Source organism: Rhyacophila brunnea, unplaced genomic scaffold, assembly GCF_057557595.1.
Source record: "Rhyacophila brunnea isolate RB1 unplaced genomic scaffold, BYU_Rbru_1.0 scaffold_24, whole genome shotgun sequence".
Taxonomy (NCBI): Eukaryota; Metazoa; Arthropoda; class Insecta; order Trichoptera; family Rhyacophilidae; genus Rhyacophila; species Rhyacophila brunnea.
This window is the reverse complement of record NW_028232904.1, coordinates 72,860-96,897: the sequence shown is the minus strand read 5'-3', so window position 1 is coordinate 96,897 and position 24,038 is coordinate 72,860. Positions and strand designations below refer to the sequence as shown.

The 24,038-nt window shown below is 36.4% G+C and overlaps 1 protein-coding gene across 1 annotated transcript; it reads left to right on the top strand.

The window, feature by feature from the left end:
• Positions 1 to 13,526: 13,526 nt before the first annotated feature.
• Positions 13,527 to 22,437, top strand: LOC147068851 (uncharacterized). The gene is made up of 3 exons (XM_085951550.1): positions 13,527 to 13,630; positions 16,038 to 16,183; positions 22,264 to 22,437. Exons 1-3 carry the CDS (start codon positions 13,531 to 13,533, stop codon positions 22,435 to 22,437), a joined length of 420 nt encoding a protein of 139 aa, XP_085807676.1. The 5' UTR covers positions 13,527 to 13,530.
• The last annotated feature ends 1,601 nt before the right edge of the window (positions 22,438 to 24,038 follow it).

The following is a 24,038-nucleotide window of genomic DNA, read 5'->3' as shown; positions in this document are numbered from 1 at the left end:
CAAAATAAGAAACGTAGACACGGGATTGCTCTAAATTGTAAAGTTGAGACAAGTGAAGCCATCTGTGGTCGGATTGAAGAACTTACACATCACCATATGTCATAGGAGCGTCATAGCAGCTATTTGAAAACAACACATCACGCCGTAAGCATTTTATTTTTAATTTCTTAAGTAAATTGTTAAGGATATCAGTGGATGTAAGCATATGGCAATTTAATATTTTTAGCTTCATAATATCAAGTTAATGGATTACGGGCAGTCATAATATTGAAGTATCGATATCATTTGTAATTTTTAAGTTATATTTACAAGGAAGCAAGTTTGTGGGGGGGTCAACTACTCAAACTTTTTTTAATACTTTTTCAGTAGTTGACCAGGGTGGTCAACTACTAGATAAATTAAATAAAATTATTTCACTTAGTTTTGAACAATTTTTACATTCATAAGTATGGAACGATGATTATTTATTAATTAGAAGTGTCTAGGGTGGTTCTCTCCAGTAGATGACCTAGGCGTATTTTTTCTTCGGAAAACAAAAATTTCTTGAATTATAGCCCTGAATATATAGCAACTGAATGAAGCAGGCCAACAATAGCCGACAACCTACGAGAAATAGCGACGCGATAAAAAAAAATGCAGGGCATCACGGAGGATTTACTTTGGTCATTATAACGTACCCATATAATTAATAATGTTAACGTTAGTTTTGCCGCAAATTGTTTATCAGCCTACCTCACCATACTTTTTTATATAACCTGCCTGCTTCACCATACTTTCATATAACCTGCCGCCCCTAGGGGAGCAGGGTCTTAGCCAAAAAAAGAATAGAGACAGTGTACCAGCAGGTAAATGCCGACGATAAAGAATGCATAACATAGTAACAGGGAGTGTCGGTGGGGCTGTCACACCAACGACAGTCCTCTACAAGTACAAAAGAATTCCTCAAGAAATTTCCGAAAATGTGGACTTTGTCCATGGAGCCCTTAAGCTGTAACAGTACCAGGAGAATCGTAAAGTGTGCCTTCAATGGTTACATCAGAGAAACCCAAGCGGTATTTAGAGAGAGTTCCTGAGTAAAAACATTGATGAGGAAAATCTTGAATCATTCCGCAAAAACAACGAACCTGATAAAGATGATAAGTCACTGTTCGCACTGTAACGAAAAGTAAAAAATGAGTTGGAAAATATCACTCCACCTGACCCGGCCAGACTGATCGATGAGGCATTGCAAGAAGAGGAATCCGATGATATGATGTCTTTGGCCGCCTGGAATACTATAATTATTATGATGTTTCATCTCCAATCGCTAGGGCACCTGTGGCTGGTGTAACGACTTGTGATGGTGATTCGTCTCCAATCGCCAGTGCACCCAAGGCTGGTATAAGGATTTGTAATGATACTTCGTCTCCAATCGCCAGTGAACCCGTGGCTGGTCCATCAAATATTCGTAGTCCATTCAAGAGACATTTTTTCTTCCCCGGTGAAGGGGAAGAAAAATTCAAGAAGAAAGCAAAAAAGGGAAAAAAACCCCACCCCACTTGCCAGGAGTATTTCCTAAACAAAAAGAGGAAGAAAAAAGAAATGGAACGGTTGAAAAAAGAACGAGCTGCAGAGAGGCAAAGAAAGAAAAAACTAAATGAGCAAGCAAAGAAAGAAAAAAAATGGGGGAATTGAAAGCAGACTCAGCGGAGAGTGAATGGCATAAGTCTAGTGATGAAAGCTTTAAGCCTAAAACTAGATGGCTGCCCGTTATGAAAGTCATTAATGAACATTATATTATAATACTTCCCGGGGAAAATCGTCCATATTTCTTAAGTAAAAGCTACTATTTCATCGATGCAAAAGTGCGGGAGACTATAGAAATGGCCAGATCGACCCGATGTACTTAGCCATGAATGGAAGGCGGTAGTATCCCACATAAATGACCCGACACAAGTAAGCAAAACTCGTAATGTTTATTTAGTTCCAGAATTGGACTTTATTTGGAATATCTAAGTATTTTTATGTTAAGTTTTATTTTGGTAAGTACTGAGCCTATGCGTTACTATGCAGTATGTATGTACTTAGTTGCTAAAATAAATATATTTTTGTATTTTTAGTTTGAAGTAACTAATTTTGCACCTTTTGTTACCCGAACATAGCTGATGATTGGCTGTCAAACAAAACCCTCTCCTATGTAACTTGTTACTGAACCGGCCATTGCTACCAAGTTGATTCAAGTAGCTATGGGCTAGAGTGGTCTGACAGGAAGCCCTGAGACAACTCTGATGACAGATTTGCCATAAAGCCTTCTGATTAGACATGGTCAACTACTGAAAAATATAGTGGTCAACTACTGGAACCCCTGATTAGACATGGTCAACTACTGAAACATATAGTGGTCAACTACTGGAACAAAAACATGGTCTTGAAAAATTGAACACAATTTTTTTGTAACAGACCCTTTCTTAATTTTTGTCTTGTGATATTAATTAAGACATTTGATCCATTATGAGTAGACTTGCTTTGCCAACATTCGGTGGAATGCTAAACATTAATCGTTATTTTTGTTGAATTTTTTTCTTAAATGGTCAACTACTGGTACGTTTACCTTAATATTATTATTATTAGGTTAGGTTAGGTTAGGTTTTGTAATTCTGAATTAAATTATTCAACTGAATGTCCATTTTGAGGTTAGCTATCATGTGTCAACAAACTATCACAAACATTCAATCGACCATTGCACGTTTGATACCCAAGCACGAATCAAATCGCGAAAATACTTTTCAATAAAATTCTTCCGTTATCATATTATAGTTCTAGATTTTTTTTGCGCATAGTAAATGGATATGAACGTCATTGTAGGACGACATTTGACACATTTGTTTAGTTTGATTAGTTGCAAAAAATACCACCGGAGCGCGATCATCTATTTTGACCATAGATAATATATGTACATTTTGACCAATGCATGAGCATTTGATACATTTAGTTTAGTTGCAAAAAATACCACCGTAGCGCTACTATCTAATTTGTCCTATACATGAACAAGGCAGAAAAATTACTGCGGAATTCACGCACTCTTCAGATATTTTGCCTAATTCATGAATAAGGCAACGGGCTTGCATTTTTCATGATTTAGGCAAAATTTTGCCCATTTCATGTAATATTCAATTTCGCACATTCGGCGTAACGTATGCATTAAATTCTATTACTATTTATTTTCACAAATGAATCTAACTATTACCCCAATAAGAGCTTCGTTGAAGACCAAAACACTTTCGGGGCTTTTGTTCATCAAACTTGTCGGACCACCTTTGACACTTTTAGATCCTTCAAAATACGTCGATCGGTGGTTACCCAGTGGAAGACATTCGGCCAAAAACTCTAAGACTAAGAAGAGGAATCAAGACGATTTGCCAGACGAAAATTGGAATGAACTTTGGAAATCACCATGGCCCCACAAAGGGGGGACTGACAGAGCTCTAGCCTGGGGAATTGTCCAGATAAGTGAGATAAATGCACATCACAAATTTGCTCTAATCGTAAAAAAAATCGCCTGCGGGGCTAATTTCCTTCAGGCATATTAACATTTTAAGATATGTGGTTGTGTAATTGCATTTTTTGGCTAATGTTAGTTGATACACTGATTACAACGTTTTTCTTAGCTCGTATTCTTATTTGTCCGGTGGTTCTCTGTCTGGTGGTTCTTTGTCCGGTATAAATCTTGCAATTGATTTTTAACTAACTTCCCGACTAGCTAGACATTTGAAACTTTTAGAATATATCAGAACACAATGCCAATGCATTTTTTTAATACTTTTAGCCATCTTTAAGTAGCATTGAATTCATTTTCAGTTAATTCTGTTTTGTCTTCTTTCTTCTTTGCCCATATCCGCCCCTTAGCTGGAGCATATGGACACCACGCGGCGCCTCCAAGAATCCCTGTCGCTCGCCAGTCTTCTTGTTTCGTTCCAGGTCAAACCAGCATCCCGTAGCTCCGCCGTATACACTCTGTAGATTGTATTTAGCGGCCTTCCAGGACGCCGGAATCCGGTCGGCTTGAAGAACAGGCAAGCCAGGTTAAAGTTCTCTTCTGGCATCCGCAGCACGTGGCCGAGCCAGGTCCAACGTCGCCTCTTCACTTTCAGTGTGATGAGAGGCTGCTTGGTACGTTCTCTTATCTCCTCGTTGCTCCTAAAGTCATACCACCGCACACCCAGTATTCGTCGCAAACATCTGTTTTCGAAGCTCAGTATACGGTTGCTCTGAGCCTTCGTAAGGTGCCATGATTCGCTACCGTAAAGCAGCACCGTCAGAATGCAAGCGTCGAATAGGCGGCATTTGGTTTTGACCGAGTACAATCGTGAGTCCCAGACATTTTGCATCGAGTTGAATGTTGCTCCAGCCATTCCCATTCAGATAGCGAGCTCTTTCTGCAAAATGCCATCTCCCGTGATGTGTACCCCCAGATACTTGAAGCTGTCGACGCTCTCGATGCTTTGTCCATCGCTAATCAGAGGGAAATCTGGATCAGGACAGGTGCTATTGCACAAGACGTTGGTTTTCTTCGCGTTGATTTTCAAACCAACGCGAGAGGAGTTGTTATGCAACCTGTCGATTGTCTCTTGAATGCCCTTGATTGAGTTGTCGAATAGGACAGCATCATCGGCGTATTCCAGGTCGCATAGCTTCACCGTGGGGGTAACAGGTATGCCTCAGTCAGGTGGTATTGACTTCCGTAGTATGAAGTCAAAGAGAATGATAAAGAGAAACGGTGCAAGGACACAACCCTGTCTGACTCCGGTCGTGACCCCGAACCATTCCGTGACAGTGTCTCCAATTCTGACACAGCATTCGCTATTCTCGTGCAGGCTTTTGATTATGGCAATGATCTTGGGAGGGATCCCGTATGCTCCCAGTATCATCCAGAGGGAGGGGCGGTGCGGACTGTCGAAAGCCTTCTCATAATCCACAAAGCAGCAAGCCATCGGACTGTTCAACTCATGGCTCTGCTGGAGAAGACATCGAAGATTGTGGATTTGGTCTGCACACGCTCGACCAGGTAGAAACCCGGCTTGGTTTTTCCTGAGGACGTGCATTATTGGGTCCTGTTTTGTATGAAAAGTTATTTCAGAAGAAATCCACTATTATTGGTTGCTAGGGGTCTGGGGCCTAGCAACTAAATTATTAATACATACATGCGTTACTACGGAAATCAATATGAATGTCAAAATGATATTTCAGTATTATTTCTATCAAATACAAATTTTTTTGATCGTTTAAGCTAGTCAAGTCAAGTTTATATGATTCAACAGAAAATTTAAAAACGTTGTATATAAAAAGTTCTTTTTATCTTGTAATTTTTTTACCTCTAAAGCCATTTGAAAAATGCTACTATAGGGCGTCACACTGCCTTTAACCTTAATGATAGGTAGGGGCCCCGCCAAAGATCCTGGATTGGGGGCCCGCTTCAGGACGTGGAGGCCATGGAAATCACTATATACTTTTATTCAAATATATTATGTTATAACAATTTTATTTTTTACAACTTTAGTTGTTTATTTGTATATGTTTGTTTGTTTAATTTTTTATGCGCTTCGTGCAATAGGAAAAGTTGCTTTAAATGATATTTGAATATAATTTTCTTTAGTAGGTAAGAAGTTTGGCAAAAAGTGAGTACTGGCACTTTCGTTTTTGAAAAAAAGCCCTGTCTATATGTACGGATAGAGTTGTGATTGAGATTTCTCATCTTAAGAAATAATAAGAAAAGATGATTCTCTGTGAAGTCAGATGAAACATCAGGTGCAGGGTTGCGATCAGGCTATACTTAAGGAATTCAAAATGTGCACCGTCTCCCTCTGTTCCCTTTCCAATTTTTGAGCCAATACACAGTCGATTTTAACCAAGCGGGCAGTAGGAAATATCGGTCGCTGAGGGGATATCCAAAAGGAAGTCTACTGCATGTGTATCAAAGGGAGTGGGTGGTTCAGCATTTTGTAGAAATCATTCTTGCATATCTTCTTGACGAGGGGGAGGAGACATTTTTTGGGGAATCGGTGTTCGCCTGCGGCAGACTTCACAGAATGCGCATGCTTGAGTTGTTAGAGAGTATTACTTTATCGGTTTCGTTGTACATAGCAGGTTGTCGCCCACGGCTGCTGTGGTGATTTGACCATGGTTTATGACTCAATCCAACAATGGAATGGTTCGGGGTCATGACCGGAGTCAGACAGGGTTGTGTCCTGATGACATTTTCCTGAATGGGAATGGCTGGAGTAACATTCAACTCGATGCGGAGTGTCTGGGACTCACGACTGTACTCAGTCAAAACCAATTGCCGCCTATTCGACGCTTGTATTCTGACAGTGCTACTTCACGGTAGCGAATCATGGCACCCTACGAAAGCTGAGAGTAACTGTATACTGAGCCTCTCATCACACTGAGAGTGAAGAGGTGACGTTGGATCTGACGTGCTGCAGATACCAGAAGAGAATTTCAATACTATCTATAGAGTATATTATACAGCAGAGGTGCAAGATGCTGGTTTGACCTGGAACGATGCAAGAAGACTGGCGAGAGACACGGATTCTTGGAGGTGCCTCGTGGTGTCCATATGCTCCATCTAAGGGGCGGATATGGCCGAAGAAGAAGATTGGTCCTCAAAGCTGATAAGTTGAGACTAATGGGCCCTGTAAGTCCACCAGTATTATGTTATGTTATGTAGTGTGCAGCTTATATTATTTCGAAGTACAACAAATGTTAGGCACCTGGTGGCACAATTCTAACATTCGATTGTGGAAAATAATATTATCTTTACCACATAATAAGAATATTTACCTAGATCTAGTGTATTTTTGATGAAAACTGATCAATTCTTCCCACAGATTTTATTTTTTAGCTGCTTTAGTTTTATTACGGCTTAAATGAACATTTTTGAGTTGTACCTACTCTTTCTTAGCTGTAACTTTTCGTAAAATTTTGTTTTTAATTAAAATGAATGTCTGATGAAATGTTGATTTTTACAATAAATGTTTTACTTCTAAGTTATTAAGTAAAGAATATTAGGCGTTTATTGCTTAGGTGATTTTCAGCCCAATTTATAAAGCAGTAGCAATAATATTCAAAACGACTTATGTCCAATTTCCTGTTATAGCCACGATAATACATAGGTAGTGTCAGCAGTAAATTCATCCACGTTTAAAGGGGGGTATAAACCTTTTTATAAATAGAAATGAAAGAGATAGTAGAGGATTTCATCTCTTAGCTGGCTCTACTGTTTTTTTTTTCGTTTTGTTCTATTTCTTTTTTATATTTCGCTCTTCTTATATGAACCGTTTTATTATTACCCTAAAGACCCTAAAGGGTAGTCTTTGCATATCTATAGCACTCGTTTAACTTCACAGTAAGTTCTACTATTGCCGTCTTGGAAAACAGTGACCTAATAAAAAATAATGCATGATATGCACACAGTATGTACACAATCGTCAAGTCAAAAAAAAGAGTTCAGATTCAAAATTTGTTTTTTTAGATTTTTCTTATCTCACTTATCAAATGTATATTTTAAATTTTGAAACATTTTTTGATTTTTTATCCATTAATGCAGTGGCATGACTTTCAGGGGCTCCGCAAGCTGCTTGCTTTATTTATAATAGATCCCTATGTTCCGTCGACTCTTCCTATCACATTTTTGAACAGCACCAGTCTCACATTAACAACTGCTTTCATAAATACTTTCATGGAGATAATTTGGAGAAATTGACATGTATTCAAGATCTAAGATAGATGAGGGTATCTAGTTGCAGTGACGTCCCGTGTGTCCATAAAATCATGCATTGCTTGGGGGGCGGCAGATTACAAATAAATACGAATGATGTAACTTTTTAGTAGATGGCCTGGAGTCAGCCAAATTTTGAATGCGGCGCTAATGATCTACGTAATATGTGTGTATGTATTAGAAATAAAAACTGTGTGCGTATTTGTCTAAAATAGGGAAATGGTTTCGGCAGTACATATACTAAAATTGGTTCATTTTACGTGTGGGGTACTTAAGATCGACACGTGGCCTACGTGTGTCACTGGGTAGCTGTGTCGACTTCGATTCCGAGATTTGAGAAATTGAGCGGGGAACAGCTAGGGCTCGTCCATCTCACTTATTAGTGTTTTTAGGGCGCCGTAAAAAAATCTTTAGATACTAAGGGAGCCGCGAAACGAAATGGATTGAAAATCACTGTGTTAATTAGATACGACTGAAAAACTAAAAACCGTCAGCCATTTTCCAAAATGGCGGCCATGGCTTATCATGTAAGTACGAATGTTGATTTTTGATGTTATGTTAACCCATAGCTTACGGGACGCACAAAATTGTGTTTTTGCTAATTACTTTTCAAATGCAAATTAACACGTTAATTACAAAATTAATTAAAAGGGCCCGTAAGCATTGTGTTAAAAGGTAATGTTATTACCTACTGAGCACTGAGCAAAGTTGTAGTGGTCAATGACTTCGGGCCTTCTCAGCATTATTTCGACAGTGTAAGAATTCGCAAATCATTTAAACTATCGCACAATAGTCGCATCTACAGTCATCATATTCTACACGCGTGACATCGAAGTGCAATAATGCAGAGCCCAGCAGATTTCTCAATTGCAAACTTCATCAGCAATGCCTCGCAATTTACCGAATATTCATGCATATAATGAGCAGGTCATAGTTGATGAGTTAGTCAGTCTAAATACCTATTAGTATCAACCTTAATCTCAGCTCGATCAGTAAGCTTCGTGTCAGTTGCTCCGCACAGCATTCGGTTCCACCGATCTCGGACCCCAGAACAGTATCATAAATATTGTAACATAACGCTCTTGTAACATACTCTTGTACCGACTATTTACGCTGCAAATAAAACTCGCTCCTGCATCCATCGGAGCAACAACCACCAAATCTCGATTTCTCATCTCTCATCCTGACGACTCTCCATCTACACCTTCTGGTCATCCCCAACCAAAGCGGTCTCGTCCCTCAACAACGAGACTCGCAAAAAAGTCTCCCCTTTAGGGTCCAGGTAAATTTGTATCTTATATGACGCGTCTAATTTATTTCAGTGACAGAAAGTCTCCACTTTTGTAGTTAGGATAAGATATTACATTATCCACATTATGTTCCTAACAAGAACTAATGCAATGAAATGAGAAATGTAAGTCTTGTAGTAGGCTTCTTAACAAATGAGTACCTTCAGTGTTTTACTCGTATATCGTATTTTTGATTTTTTTTAAATTCTTGGAATAAATTTAAAAAAAAATCAAAAGCACTTGTGATTCATCATTAGGGTTTTCCCGTGAGAGGGGCAGAGCGAACTGTTTTATTTGTTCAGAATATTGAAAACACTAAAACATTACACAAGTATTTATTTACTTTATCTTAATTTCCATCTTCAAAATAGTTTTACACAATGCCTTATCTTAAAAATACTTATCGGATTATAGAATTATTTACCGTCTGCGGATTAAAAATAATTATTACCTGCCTACATATTGTTTTGAAAAGATCAAATAAATAATTTACGTATGCTACGAGTACGACGTGTGTATAAATAAATGAATAAAAAAAACAACAACATGAAGACGTTTTTTTTTGCACCTCTCCACACCACATCTGGTTTTAATTGGATTTCGCATCACGACACATCGTTTAGTATCTCTTTCGATATCTTTAATGGGTTTATGTTTATGAGATGCATTTTTATTAGCATTACATTAGGTACCTACTAAGCTGATATTATTCAACTGAAATTATTAAGATGATACTCTCACTTGGGACAAGATCGCAAGTATCTATGTAATTATATCTTTTATAATTTTTGGTTTTGAAAATAAACATTCGCCAGTGGTTACCGTAGGTAGGGGGCCCGCTTCAGGATGCAGGGACCATAATGAGGAGTGTTCGTAAAATAAATTAGAATAAGGATTATTTTTTTCTGAATTTTGATAATTTTCCGTGAGAAACTGTAAATATGATTTTATGGCTACTTTACACGTCAAGTGGTTAGTAGTTGTTCCGTTTGCGTTCTCATTTGGATCCGGGGAAAGAAAACTAAATATTTCTATTGAGGTAAGAAGTTTCTTGGTACTGCGACGTTGAAGAAGTGCAAATATCGACACGTCATGTAAGTTGACTTAGTAATATGTTTCTCATGGGAATGGGACGATTTAGCACCGCGAACTGGCCTCCGGTAATTGGCCGCCGGTACAATCGGACGCCGGCCCAATTGGACGCCGACCCAATTCGACGCCGACGAAATTGGCCGCTGGGAGATTGGACGCCGCACAGTTGAATTAAATGCGCAAAGGAATATACATACGTTACGATTTGTTGGAGTACATAAGCAAGTCAGTTTAATATGCTTCTATTTTCTCAGTAGTTGCACCTTATACATTTTGCACTTAACACATTTTTAATATGGATTGAGAATAATTATTATGCCTTATGATGTTTATTTAAAGAAAATAATTCTTCCCTCGTTAAAACTTAAAGATGTGCATAATCAATTAATTTATTGTGTATACATGGGTACTTATTTATATTTACAACAAATATTAAAAATAATGTTAGATGTTAGAATGAAAATAGCATTATATTTCAGCGTTTTATCGACTTAATATTATAATAAAGCTTAAACATGTATATTATTATCCATAAATGCGTATTTTAAGATAGTATGAAATTACAAACAAAATATTAAGTAAGTTATCTGCTAAGTATAATAATGTTTCAGTAGTTTGATTGATAAACTACTTAGGTACTTACTTGACAGGTACCTACCTACCCAATTTTTATAATATTTTCTTTAAATAAACATCATAAGGCATAATAATTATTCTCAATCCATATTAAAAATGTGTTAAGTGCAAAATGTATAAGGTGCAACTACTGAGAAAATAGAAGCATATTAAACTGACTTGCTTATTTACTCCAACAAATCGTCACGTACGTCTATTCCTTTGCGCATTTAATTCAACTGTGCGGCGTCCAATCTCCCGGCGGCCAATTTGGTCGGCGTCCAATTGGGCCGGCGTCCGATGTACCGGTGGCCAATTACCGGAGGCCAGTTCGCGGTGCCAAATCGTCCTAGACCCGTTTCTCATTTCTTCTTGGTCTGATAGTCAAAGAAACAATGAAATTACCAATAATTACGGCAGACACTTAAATAATAGCTAAGAATGTTGTTTATATTTAGACTGTCACCACTCATCAGTCATCACATCACTCATCGGTCATCATCATCACTCATCAATATATTAGATATAGGTACTTATGAAATATTTCACAAAATCGAATAAGCACCTACTCCGAAATAATAACAATAACATAATATATTATATTATCTGTAAAATGATAAATAGCACTAAAGCGAGGTAGTCAAGGGGTAATTATTACTGTTCCAAAACAAATAACTCACACTTATGAATAAGAAGATAATGTCTTGAATTAATGATTAGATACGAATAAATTACACGTTAAACAGATTAATTTTCTGAGTTCCCTGCCGCAAACCATGGGGTGCTAAGAACCTACCGCCAAAAATCCATTTCGACAATTTATGTTTTATGTACATAGGTAGGTACCAAGGTACCTACCTATGTCCATCATATTTTAATTTATTCAGAATTCAGCAAACCGGCATAATTACCGCATAACTAGAGTTTGCAAAACCGACTGAAAATACCAATACCGGTATTTCGGTATTTCCTATTGAATACCGGTATTCGTAAAATAATTGGAGAAAAACAGAAGTAGATACCTATCTACCAATAAATAGTATATGTAAAAATCTCTTTAAAATGTTAATAGTTTAGAGCATATATAGAGTCATTGTTGGTCACCGAGGACGATAAAGGGTCACGGAAGTATACCAGATATCGCGTAACCTAAACAAAATACAGCCCTTAAGCCTTTTATGTTAATTAACACATTTTGTTTCCACTGTCAATACCGAATAATATCGGTATTGTCTGATTTTTAAAACCGGTATTTCGGTATCGAAAAATACTGGGATACCAGTTTTGAAATACCAGTATTGCAATCCCTACGTATAACCATATACGGGCGTATAATATTATGACCGTCTTAAAGTTAAGTAATAATCACTCAGGTCGCCCACAATTACTGTCAAAAAATAAGTTTAACATAACCAGAGTCAATATTCGTCCTCACATATTTTCACTTCTACAAACAATAGTTCACATTCAAACAAATAAAACCATTCTAGGTCACTATGGTCCGGTAGCTCAACTCTGCAAAACTATGAATCTCATAGTGATCGAGTGGAATTTATTGTTTTGTTATCTTGTCTCTCTAAATCTAGTTGCTTCCAAACGTATCACTTAGATCAACAACATTAGATGGCTGTATTTTTTCTTACATTGGCTATCCTCCCTTCATAATACAATATATTATAGTCGAACTTGGTTATTACGAGGAAGATGGGACCGACTGAATTTGCTCGTTACAAGCGGTACTCGTTATATCAGAGAATATGTATTTTTAAACGAGCGGTCACATAACAAAAAAAGTCGAAAATAAAAAATCTGAAAACCATAGCAAAAATCCCCGAAACAAGCATAATGAACGCTGGTAGGTATCTATGGACTTCACAAACTTTGGATTTTCCAACCATATGCGTGGATACTTTTTCATTATTATCGGCAAAAATAACAATATCGTAGATACTTAGACACTTAACTAGTGTCATAAACGTAATCCGTCCCCGGCGGTATTCTGTCCGATCGGATTTTTAAACGATCGACATATTAACAGTATTTTAGTTCAATATACCCGATAAGTTGCTCGTTATAACAGTGAATAAATGTATTGAGAAAATCATAAACCAAAATGTCAACGAATGTTTCCACATTGCAGCCGAGATCTCGCTATGTCCGAGATCGTAATAACTGAGTTCGACTAATGGATTTTAGTTTTGTATTATTCCATTTGATTAATGGTACAAAACTTAGATAGATTATAATTTAAATTCAAATTCCGTCAAGTACCTACCCTCGGTCGATAGCTTAGACTATAGATACATCGTCGATAGTATTAATAATATATTTTTTTAGTAAGTACCTACTGTACACATTTTGTATAACCGTATTTGCCTACCACCTGATTTACCCTGTTAGTTGGCCTAAATAAAATAATAAATATATTTTTTTGAATATACGCGTAGAAATGGTGATTTATCTAAACGTTTTATTTAGTAGAACTATCGGCAATAAAAATAATAGCTATCATTCTTATCAATTATGCCCACCTGAAAATGACTAACAGCAGGCTAATGCGACAAGACGACTATGCTGACAGGTTAAGGAGGATCCGTCACGAAATGATATGTTATTAAAATTATCGCTGAGGTATTTGTTTATCTCTCGCTCGAAGAAAAAATAATATTGGCTAAGAAGTAATGTGTGGCGAGAGAGAGCGCAATCGCATCGCTTCTCTGCAGAACCTGTGCACTGGTCATCGTCAGTGGTCTACAAACAGTTCGTAACAAAAGTGAAATGAGGAAAAATCCGCTCTCACTTTCGGTGGTTTTATTTGTTTGCTTGAGTTTGAGTTTGCCGAGCGATGGTGACGCCACTGCCATTTCACCACGTCAGAGTAAGTCACATAATAAGCTGATTCAATACGTGCCTACCGTCATATTATTATGAAATCAATGTAACACAATATGACAGACAGGTAGATAGACACAATGTTTTAATTAAAATCTCACAGTTAACGAATACCTACCTAATTGAGTAGGTATATTGTTATTAGATTATTATATACTTACCTAGGTATACAGGTACCTAAATCACAATATTTCCGTTCCAAGACAAAGAATACAAATAATATTAGCTGATTCTTGTTCTTCTTAATGTTCTTTCTTTCCTCAAAGAAGGTTTGAGATCACCGTGAACTCTTGAAACGACTGCTCTGTTTTTATTCAGAGTTATTTCTGTAACTGTAGCGGTAAGGGCTGAATAAAATTATTGCGAGTCAGATTAAATGATTAAATACTACTGAATCGTTTAAAGAAATTCCACATTTTCAACACGTACATTCAATTCGTAATGAATCGGTGAAAGTGGCAAAGAGCGAGAAAAGGTACTTTGTGTACAGAACTATGTCAAGTCTAGTAAGAAAATCTATAATGTGTTTACATTTTGAGAACCACAACCGGGTATTACACGAATGAATTGTCTCCATGCCCTTGCTAGGTCCAAGCAGGCAACGTCACAGTACACAGAATTCAACGCGCGAAATTAACTTAGCCTCTGGAAAGTGGAAAGCTTTTATTGTCTAGCCCTAGCCAGTCAAATATTATGGTGAATAATTTTTCCAATAAGTAATGTGTTTTTCGAGTGTTCGGCCATGGAAACCAATTATTAATAACCGATTGTCGCACACATGGAAAAATTCACTATTTAGATTCTTGTCAAGCGACGGCTCGGTTAATTTGATTAAAAATAGATGATAGATGGAATAATATACACGACACCAAAATATAAAACGGTGGACCTGTAGCTACATACCCCATGTCATGGTGTTCCTAACTAGGTACTACCTACCCATTCCACGGAGTTTACCACTTTCAAAGCCACTGAAACTTTTTTATTGCCAATAAAAATATTTACGGCGGTATTCGGGTTATTATTGAATGTTTTTTATTTTTTTATATAAGAAGTTAGATTTTTATTTTTATGCATGTACCTAGCCTAGAACAAACTGCTGTGTAGGGACCTACCATGTCCAACATGCATTTAGTGGAACCACAATTAATATAATTACTTAAAATATTTAACGACAATTTGGCACTAAATTTGCTTTAATAAATATTTTTTGTACGATTATAAATATATTTTATTTATGTAGGTACCTACTTAATTCTAAAAATCATGATTTATGCTAAATTTGATTCCAGAAAAGGGTATTTTGTACGATGCTAAATGGGAAAAATTGGTACCGTACCGAAAAAATAATAAAAAACCACTTTTATGCTTTTTTCTAAATTTAGAGGCTATATTTTTATAAACCTGTTGGTTTTTACGCGGTGAAGTGAATTGGTTTTGAAATAATAAGGGGTGGACCCATGGCCCTCACAAGGGGGGGGGGGGCTGACAGGGCCCTAGCCTGGGGGCCCGGGCTCAGGAAGGGCACGGCGAGGCGAGTCGACCAGATAAGTTAGCTAAACACACATCACAACTTTGCGTCACAATTAACGATAAATATAACAATATACAATATAATATACAATAACAATAAACGATGCAATTTTCAATTGTGTGTCCAATACTCGACAACTACATAATTCAAATGGATGTATTAAACTATACAAAAAACACTAAATATACACATTAATTTTACCGCGTACACCGTATTAATTTTACCGCGTACACCGTATTAATTTTACCGCGTACACCGTTTGGAAAACGCTACCGTAGAGCATCACAATCCCTTTATCCTTAGCGATAGGTAGGGGGCCGTCAAAGATTCTAGCCTGGGGGCCCGCTTCAGCATGTGGGGGCCATGGGTGGACCACTTCACCACAAAATGCGGGTGAAGTGGGACAGTTTTTAATGAACCATAACTTTTCCCAACATTGTTATTACTTATGTATTTATTTTACAATATAATGAGCTCGAAGACGCATTAATTTATATATTTAGAATTATAATCCAGCTCTAGAATAAAAGGCAGAGTTATTTGAAAAAAACATCAAAAGTTGGCACCATCCCGTTTTACGGTATGTCGTAATAAAGCTGTAGGTAGCAATTTTTTAAAGTCTGAGGTAAACTCGTTCAACTTCTTTGGGTAAACTTTATTTGAACAATCGGGTAATGCGAGGAAGTATGAAAGCGAAATGAAGGATTTTGCCAAAGAACTGGAGCCACTGACCTCGCTTGCACAACTCGATGTTTTGATTCACAATACCAACGTCAATTTACATCCCTTCCTATTTTACGTAGGGTAGGCATCTACATATTGATTAGATATTATGTACATTATAATATTATTATTTTAGTGGGCTCGCCATATGAGTGTGGAAGCGTTTTTTTAACCGTATCCTCCCTCGCGAAAACCGATGTGGGGAATCCTGCGGTAGACGACAAACTCGAACTCAATTGGGACGTGGCGAAGTGCGCGAAACAGTCGGATGCACCCGATACAGTGAGTAATTAATTCATTATCGCGGCAAAGAAAGTATTTCAATAAAGAGATTGATAATTAATTTTATTATTCTTTCCATTGGCTATAAGATGTCACTCTGGAAGTTAGCAAAGGCAACACCGTTTTCCTCAGCTTGTAGGATTTAAGTACCTACCTAGGAAGGGTGCCTATTATGAGATATGTGCCTAATATGAGATACCTATAACAATAACTTAGCAACCGCACGATAATAAAATATGATGCTGGTGTCACGCGGTAGCGAGGAGTAATAGCTCCAGACGACTGTCAGTGCGCAGCGTGCAGCGCCTGTCTTTGGTAGTGTATGTGTGTTTTCGTCGATCACTCATCCAAGAAATTTTGCCACATGCTACTTTTGATGATCGTAGAAAATGAAAAAAAGAAAGGTATCGTACAATGTTTATTTCTTAATTAAGCACGTAGTTTGATAGTTTACTTTATATTTAAGTATCTTCTGTATCATTATCGAAGAATAGTTAATTTTATTATGCCAAATTTTGAATGAGCCTAAAATGAGATACTTGGGTGTGCCCAATATGAGATATCTCATATTAGGTACACATTTTACTTTGAAAATCAACGTTTATAATATGTGTGTATGTTTTATATTTTTTTTTTTTTTTTTTTTTTTAGGAAAACAAACAGTTACATATTGATTACAGAAATTTACAATATAATAATAAAAAGTTAATGCAACCAGCAAAGTTTCCATATATACATTATAATATAGTTAAGCCTAACAAGATAGAGAGTAAAATAACATAAATATAAAGAAATTACATAAGAAGATTACATGAGAAAAATGAGAAAAAATGAGAAAAATGAGGAAGAATAATGAATAATTAAATAATATATGTACAAAAGATAAAAAAGAAAAATAAAAAAGTAACATAAAAAATAAAAGAATTAATATATATGTATAAGCAGGGCTTTTTTTCCATTTAACGCGGTGGAACGGCGTTCCGGCACCTTTTTTCACGGTTTTATTTCAAAATCAATTAAACGAAAAAATATTTGCGCTTAAGTAATTACAATAATATTTCGTTAAAATGATAAAATAAGGTACAGGTGGAAGCCATTTTGAATGTTGGCGTGTTAGTGTTAGTGAAGTAACCGTATAGTTTAAATAGCAAACATGCGTATGTAACTAGCTTCATACGTATGCTGCGTATTATGATTTTGACAGTTTGACGTTTATCGCATGGCAGCATCTGCGTATATTGTTATTTACGTTTGTTTAGTCAGTTTGTGTTACGATTACGTGTTGTGCAACTATTTTATATATTATTTAGTGCAACCCCAAGTTTAAATATAGCTAATAAAGTAGCTAAGGAAAATCAATCATTCAATATGTTTGAAAGTGAAATTAATCTCCAAGAACTAAATGGGATCGAAATGGGTCATATTCTCCTTTCCACTAACGCATGTGTTAACATTGTAAATCATATATGTGATGAAATGAGAAAAAATGTTTTCAAAGAAATTGTTCAATCGAAAAATATAATTTCTTTGATAATTGATGAGTCTACCACCATAAGCCAAAAAACCACCCTCATTGTGTATGTTCGATGCTGTGTCGAAAGTGTTGGAATGAATTCACCAATTAATTTGTTTTTGGATTTGATTGAACTTAAAGACGTAACTGCAAAAGGAATATTTGAATCATTACTCCAATCTCTTGATTTATATGGGATGACAGAAGAATATTTAAAAAAATATTTAGTTTCGGTTGCATGCGACGGCGCTGCTGTGATGTTAGGTTCTAAAAATGGAGTGAAAAAATTGCTGACAGAAAAATTTCCTTCAATTATAGTTTGGCATTGTACTAATCACAGATTAGAATTATCAGTAAGTGATGTTGTAAAAAAATTTTCAGGGATCAATAGATTCGAATCATTTATTGATAAACTTTATGTTTTATACCACGCGTCGCCGAAAAATAATAGAGAGTTGCATTTATGTGCAGAATCACTAGGCGTTGAGGTACTGAAAATCGGAAAAGTTTTAAGTACCCGATGGGTGGCATCTAGTTTTCGTTCAGTTTCGGCTGTGTGGAATAATTATGAATCCCTTGTGCGTCATTTTGAAGAAGCGATGAATGACCCTACAAGAGATAAAAATGACAAGTGTACTTACAGTGGCTTAAAGAACAAAATAACATCAACAGCATTTTTATTGGATCTAGCATTGATGTGCGACGCTCTCCAAGAATTGTCGGAACTTAGTTTGGACCTACAAAATCGCAATGTGAACCTTTACATTGCAAATCGAAAAATAAATGAACTCGTTCAAGTTTTTGAAGAAAGAAAACAGAATTTTGGACCCTATTATAAATGTGCTGCAGCTGCTATAAGCAATCTGCATTTTCGTGGAGTTTTACTTCACGAAAAAGTTTCTAAAAATGATCCTCCTATTGATCCGAAAATATTTTATTCCACGTTGAAAACGTCAATTGAAAAAAGGCTGCTAGATAATAAAGATGTTGAGTTTGCACTTTGGGCTCGCGTACTTGACCAAAAATATTGGCCTGAAGACATTGATAATCGGTTGACATTTGGAGAGATGGAAATTAGAAACATTTCGATCAGGCTACAACTAGATGAACGAGAAATGATTCGTGGATTTCGCGAATACATTCTCGAAAAGACATATTCTGAAAAACTCTTGCGTTTGGTATATGCTCTGAATTCTATTCCCATTTCTTCAAGTGAATGTGAACGGGGGTTTTCGCAAATGAATCTTATTATTACCCCAACAAGAGCTTCGTTAAACACTAAAACAGTTTCGGCACTCTTGTTCATCAAACTCGTGGGACCACCCTTGACACTTTTCGATCCTTCAAAATATGTTGATAGGTGGTTACTTAAAGGAAGACATTCGGCCTTAGACTCTAACACTAAGAAAAGGAATCGAGATGATGTATCAGACGAGAATTGGAAAAAACTTTGGAAATCACTCTAAACTTTTATTCAAGTTCATAAATAAATACATTACATATGTATTTACAATTATATTTTAAAGTTAGTCTTATTTAGTCTTATTTGTACAATATATTTCAAATATAATGTACTTATGTATTTTATTGTTTCTGTAGCTTTGTTTTGACTAAAATAAAAAATTATCGTAAAAATCAACCTTTTTTTGTTCGCTTCGTGGCATAGCTCCTTTAAATTTCATTTAAGTGACATTTGAATATAATTTTATTTAGTAAAAAGCTTGACATGAAGTGAGTTCCGGCACCTTTTTTTTAAAAAAAAAAGCCCTGTGTATAAGTAAATACATTATATATCTATTTATACAAAATTTTTGAGATAGCATCTTTAAATGAAACCGGTGAATTATTAAAAGGGTCAACGGTGGAGAAATACATATTATTATAATTTAAACAAGAGCGCCGAATAAAGGAGTTTTGTGCATAATTAGAACCGCTACGACTGATATGGTACAAAGTTTGGTTTCGTGTAAATCTTGATGGACAATGGAAACCCACCCTTTCGAGTAGGTTTGGCGAGTCAACAAAACCATTGATAATTTTAAAAAGAAAATATTGATCAGATATAGAACGTCGACTTTCCAAAGATGGTACCATAAAAGTTGCAGCGGTTGAAGTAGAATTAGATAAATCATAACAGTAGGCTTTAAAATTAACGTGCTTGCGAAATCGCTTTTGCACCGCTTCGAGTCGATTTATATAAGTAACGTACTGTGGATTCCACACGACAGAGGCATACTCAACTAAGGATCTAACATAAGAGAAGTAAAGAACCTTCAGAACATCAGGTGATCTGAATGGTTTAGAGATCCGAAGGATAAAACCTAGTAATTTTAATGCTTTATTGATGGTTTCATTGATATGAGCGTTAAAATTCATTTTATTATCCATTATAACACCCAGGTCACGTATTTTTGAGCTGCGTTTCAAGGGTTCGACTCCTAGTTTGTATGATGTGATGACGGGGTTCATACTTCTGGAGAATGTTATTGACGAGCATTTGTTGACGTTTAGATAAAGGTGATTCAGTTGACAGTATCTATACAGTCTATCTAAGTCAGATTGTAACTCAATACAATCATCGACTGAAGAGATATGTTTATATATTTTTGTGTCATCTGCATAGATGGAAAATTGTGAGTTAAGAAAACAGGTGGTCATATCATTAATATATAAGATGAATAATAAGGGACCAAGGTGGGACCCCTGCGGTACTCCAGATGGAATGTGTATAAAACTGGAGACGAATCCTTTAATTGCAACAGCTTGCGACCGATTTGAGATGTATGAAGAAATCCAACGGAATAAATCCCCGTGAATCCCCAGGGCCCAGAGTTTTTTTAAGCAAGATGCAGTGATTGATTTTGTCGAAAGCTTTAGAAAAGTCCGTATATATAGCGTCCACTTGTGTTTTACTGCCCATTGAATTAAGTATGAAATCAGTGAATTCGAGTAGGTTAGTTTCTACGGAGCGTCTCCTAAAAAAACCATGTTGATTTGGTGTGATGAAGTTACGTAGAGCTGCAAAAATATGGTCGGAAATGATCTTTTCTAACAATTTTCCGAAAATAGGAAGTTTGGATATCGGCCTGTAATTAGTAATGACGCTTTTGTCCCCACTTTTAAATATTGGAATAATTAATGCTTTCTTCCATACATCAGGAAAACATCCGCTTTTAACAGAAAAGTTAAATAAAATTGATAATGGGGAGGCCAATTCTTCTCCACAAGAAGCAATCAAAATGGGAGGAATACGTTCAGAACCGGCGCCTTTATTTATGTCTATATTTTTTATGTATGAAAGAACTGATGACGGAGTGAATATTATTGAATTAATTATCATAGTGCTAACATCTATTATATATAATATGCCTACATATTATGTATAATATGCCTACGTCAAAAAGGAAATGCTGGGAGCCCGAGTCTATGGTTCAAGCTATGAACGCTGTTTGCAGGAAAGAAATGGGATATCTGAAAGCTGCCAAACAGTTCGGAGTACCAAAAGGCATACTGGAGCGTTGTTATGTCAAAGATGATCGAGACCCAGTAAGCGAACGAAAAGAAAATACAAAAAGAAAAGACGGCTGAGGAAAAAAAGAAAACTAGAATGGAAAAAGCGATGGGAAAGAAATTAAAAGGAAGAAGAAGGAGGAATCTGAGTCGTCGTCAAGCGAGATGATATTTAACTATTATAGTGCTGATGACGACGATGAAGAAAATGATGCCATGTGTATGTATTTACTGTAGTTGGAATTTTACGGAAGATACAAGAGTAGAAAAATGGGCGCAAGTGTTTCAAATGGAGTCATGAAGATTGTGGTAATTTAACAGCAGGAGATGTTTTTATTTGTGTTTTTTGTTATGATAATATTTGAATAAAAAGTGGATTTGGATTAAATGAGACCACGTGAAATGTAAACAAATATATAATTATTCATATCAGTTACAGCTGTTGTTTTTTTCATAATGTTCCCAATATGGGATAGTCTCATATTAGGAACAGCGGCTATCTCAAATTAGGAACACTTTTTGGAGAACAGCTTATTTGACATTTTTCACTAAAATGCGAATCTAAAATAAACTGGTTGAAAGAAAAATCTCATAACTACAAATTTATTAGTAAACAGTATGTTTGATGTATTTATAATAATATACCCTGCAATGAGTTTATTTTCGATTTGAGAATGTCACAAAAAAAGTATCTCATAATAGGCACCCTTCCTCTACTTATGTGAAAATATAAATGTCACTGCTCTCAGTCTATTGAGGGAACTTTCCACGTTCAGTACTCGAGACTCGAGAAATGTTCTGCTAGTTGTACTCATTTAGAGGCTACGCATGCAGACAGTCCATCCAACTATTTGAAGGAGTTTTCCCTGTCGAAGGTCGGCTGCTGCCAGGAAAATACTTGCCTTATCCTCTGCTACTCTGACTGCATTATTAACATTGTGACGCCTACCCTTGCCCTTGCCTCATAATTAGATTGTTATCAAAAATAAGATATGTAGCATTAAAATAATAATAATAATAATAATAATATGTATGTGCATTCATGGTATGTTATAAGGTATCGCTATTTGATGAGGATCCAACGTCTTCCAAGCCGACCCCGTTACAGAGTGTCCTGGTCGCAGACCACAAGTGGAATTACTACGTCACAAATATTTCTCTCGCTGCCGTTGAACTCCCTGGAGGCTGGAAGAAACAGGTGCAAATGTTTATACGAGTATCATTTAGTTGATGCAGAATTGAAGAAGTAACCAGGTACTTGCCGTTAGCAATGTTTCCTCGATTTTTTGATTTGTTGCGCATCATAATTATTAGTTTTCCCCCTATTTTTACGTCCAACTGAAATTCAATTTCTAGTGTTGGGATTTGGAAGTACATTATCGGTAACTATATAAATAATAATACCTACAATGCATTTCCACGATAAATTGACAGGAAAATATAATACTATAAAAGAAAATATATATAAATGCAGCTCAAAGATTACGGCTGCACCGAATTCTCCGCAGACCATTCTCCCTAACCAATTACTCTGTATTTTTTGACCATGTCCGATCCTAATAGGATCATAATAATTATGGGTCTCCGCATGGTGGAGGTTTGTATTAACAGATTTTTTACGACTGCAAACACAAATTGAAAATCAATAAGTAGTGTATTTGCCAGACTCAGGATTCGAACCTGGGACCCGCGACATTATAAGCTGATGCGTAAGCCGCTCGCCCATTGCGGGCGTTAATTTGTATGACTCCTAAAATAGCACGTTTGCTCCTAAGCGCAGCAGATGGACCTCCCCGTAGTGCCATATGTAGTGCAGGTATTAATATTAATTTAAGGGCTATGTGAGTCATGCAGAGTGTCGTCCCGTGGGGGTAGGCAGATTGAGCGTCGCTTGGGGGCAGCAGTTACTCGAAGGGCGGCAAATCGAGGACAATCATTTGGAATATATAGAATTAACTACCTAAACTTAGTAATAACGAAAATATATTTCGATTAAAAAATTGAACTCACTGGTTTTGTCGGGTTCGCGATATCTAGTTTACTTCCGTTGCCTTTCGACGTCCTTGGTGACCAGAAACGACACGTGCAGATTTGCGAATAATTAGTATGATATTTTGTTAGTAATGTATCAATACAACACATTTATTAGATATTGGACTCATGAAAGGATGATAAAAATAATGTAGGTATATAAAAATGAGGCGGCATTTTATCTGGGGACGTCACTGCATGCATAAAACTACCCTCAAAACATTCAGTTCATTTTAAACGAATTACAAGCAAACAATAATTTGTCTAGCTACATTTTTACACTTTTTACTAGCGAGTCATTTCACTGACTGCGTTTTCAGAGATAAATTAAATTGCGTTATGTTAGTAGACGTTTCATGTACATCATAATATTTTGAGTAATTAGGTAGGTATAGTGTGTGGATAGTAGACACTAACAGTGGCGCACCCAGGATTTAATATTGGGGGGGGGGCCAAGGAGGAGAATGTAAATTAGTCCCATAGACTCTTTTTCTTCTTCACAGCATAATTTCTCGTTTATCGGTCTTTTGTCTATTGCACTCGGTGTACCTATACCATGGTCCCCACATCCTGAAACGGGCCCTCAGGCTAGGATATTTGGCGGGCCTCCTACCTACCGCTAAGATTAAATGCAGTGTGAAACACTAGATTAACGTTTTTCAAATTGTGTTTTAGTTCAAATTAAGGGTACTTATACAGTGAATAATTGGCGATTTTTAATACATACTACTTTAATAATGGAGCTGTCGAGTATCGACACATAATAATCAAAAAATATATTGCACAATTATCTAAGTAATT

Coding starts and splice junctions, on each gene's coding strand:
- LOC147068851 (XM_085951550.1), top strand. CDS start 13,531: ATGAGGAAAAATCCGCTCTCACTTTCGGTGGTTTTATTTGTTTGCTTG. Junction 13,631..16,037: donor TGCCATTTCACCACGTCAGA/GTAAGTCACATA, acceptor TTATTATTTTAG/TGGGCTCGCCATATGAGTGT. Junction 16,184..22,263: donor AGTCGGATGCACCCGATACA/GTGAGTAATTAA, acceptor GTATGTTATAAG/GTATCGCTATTTGATGAGGA.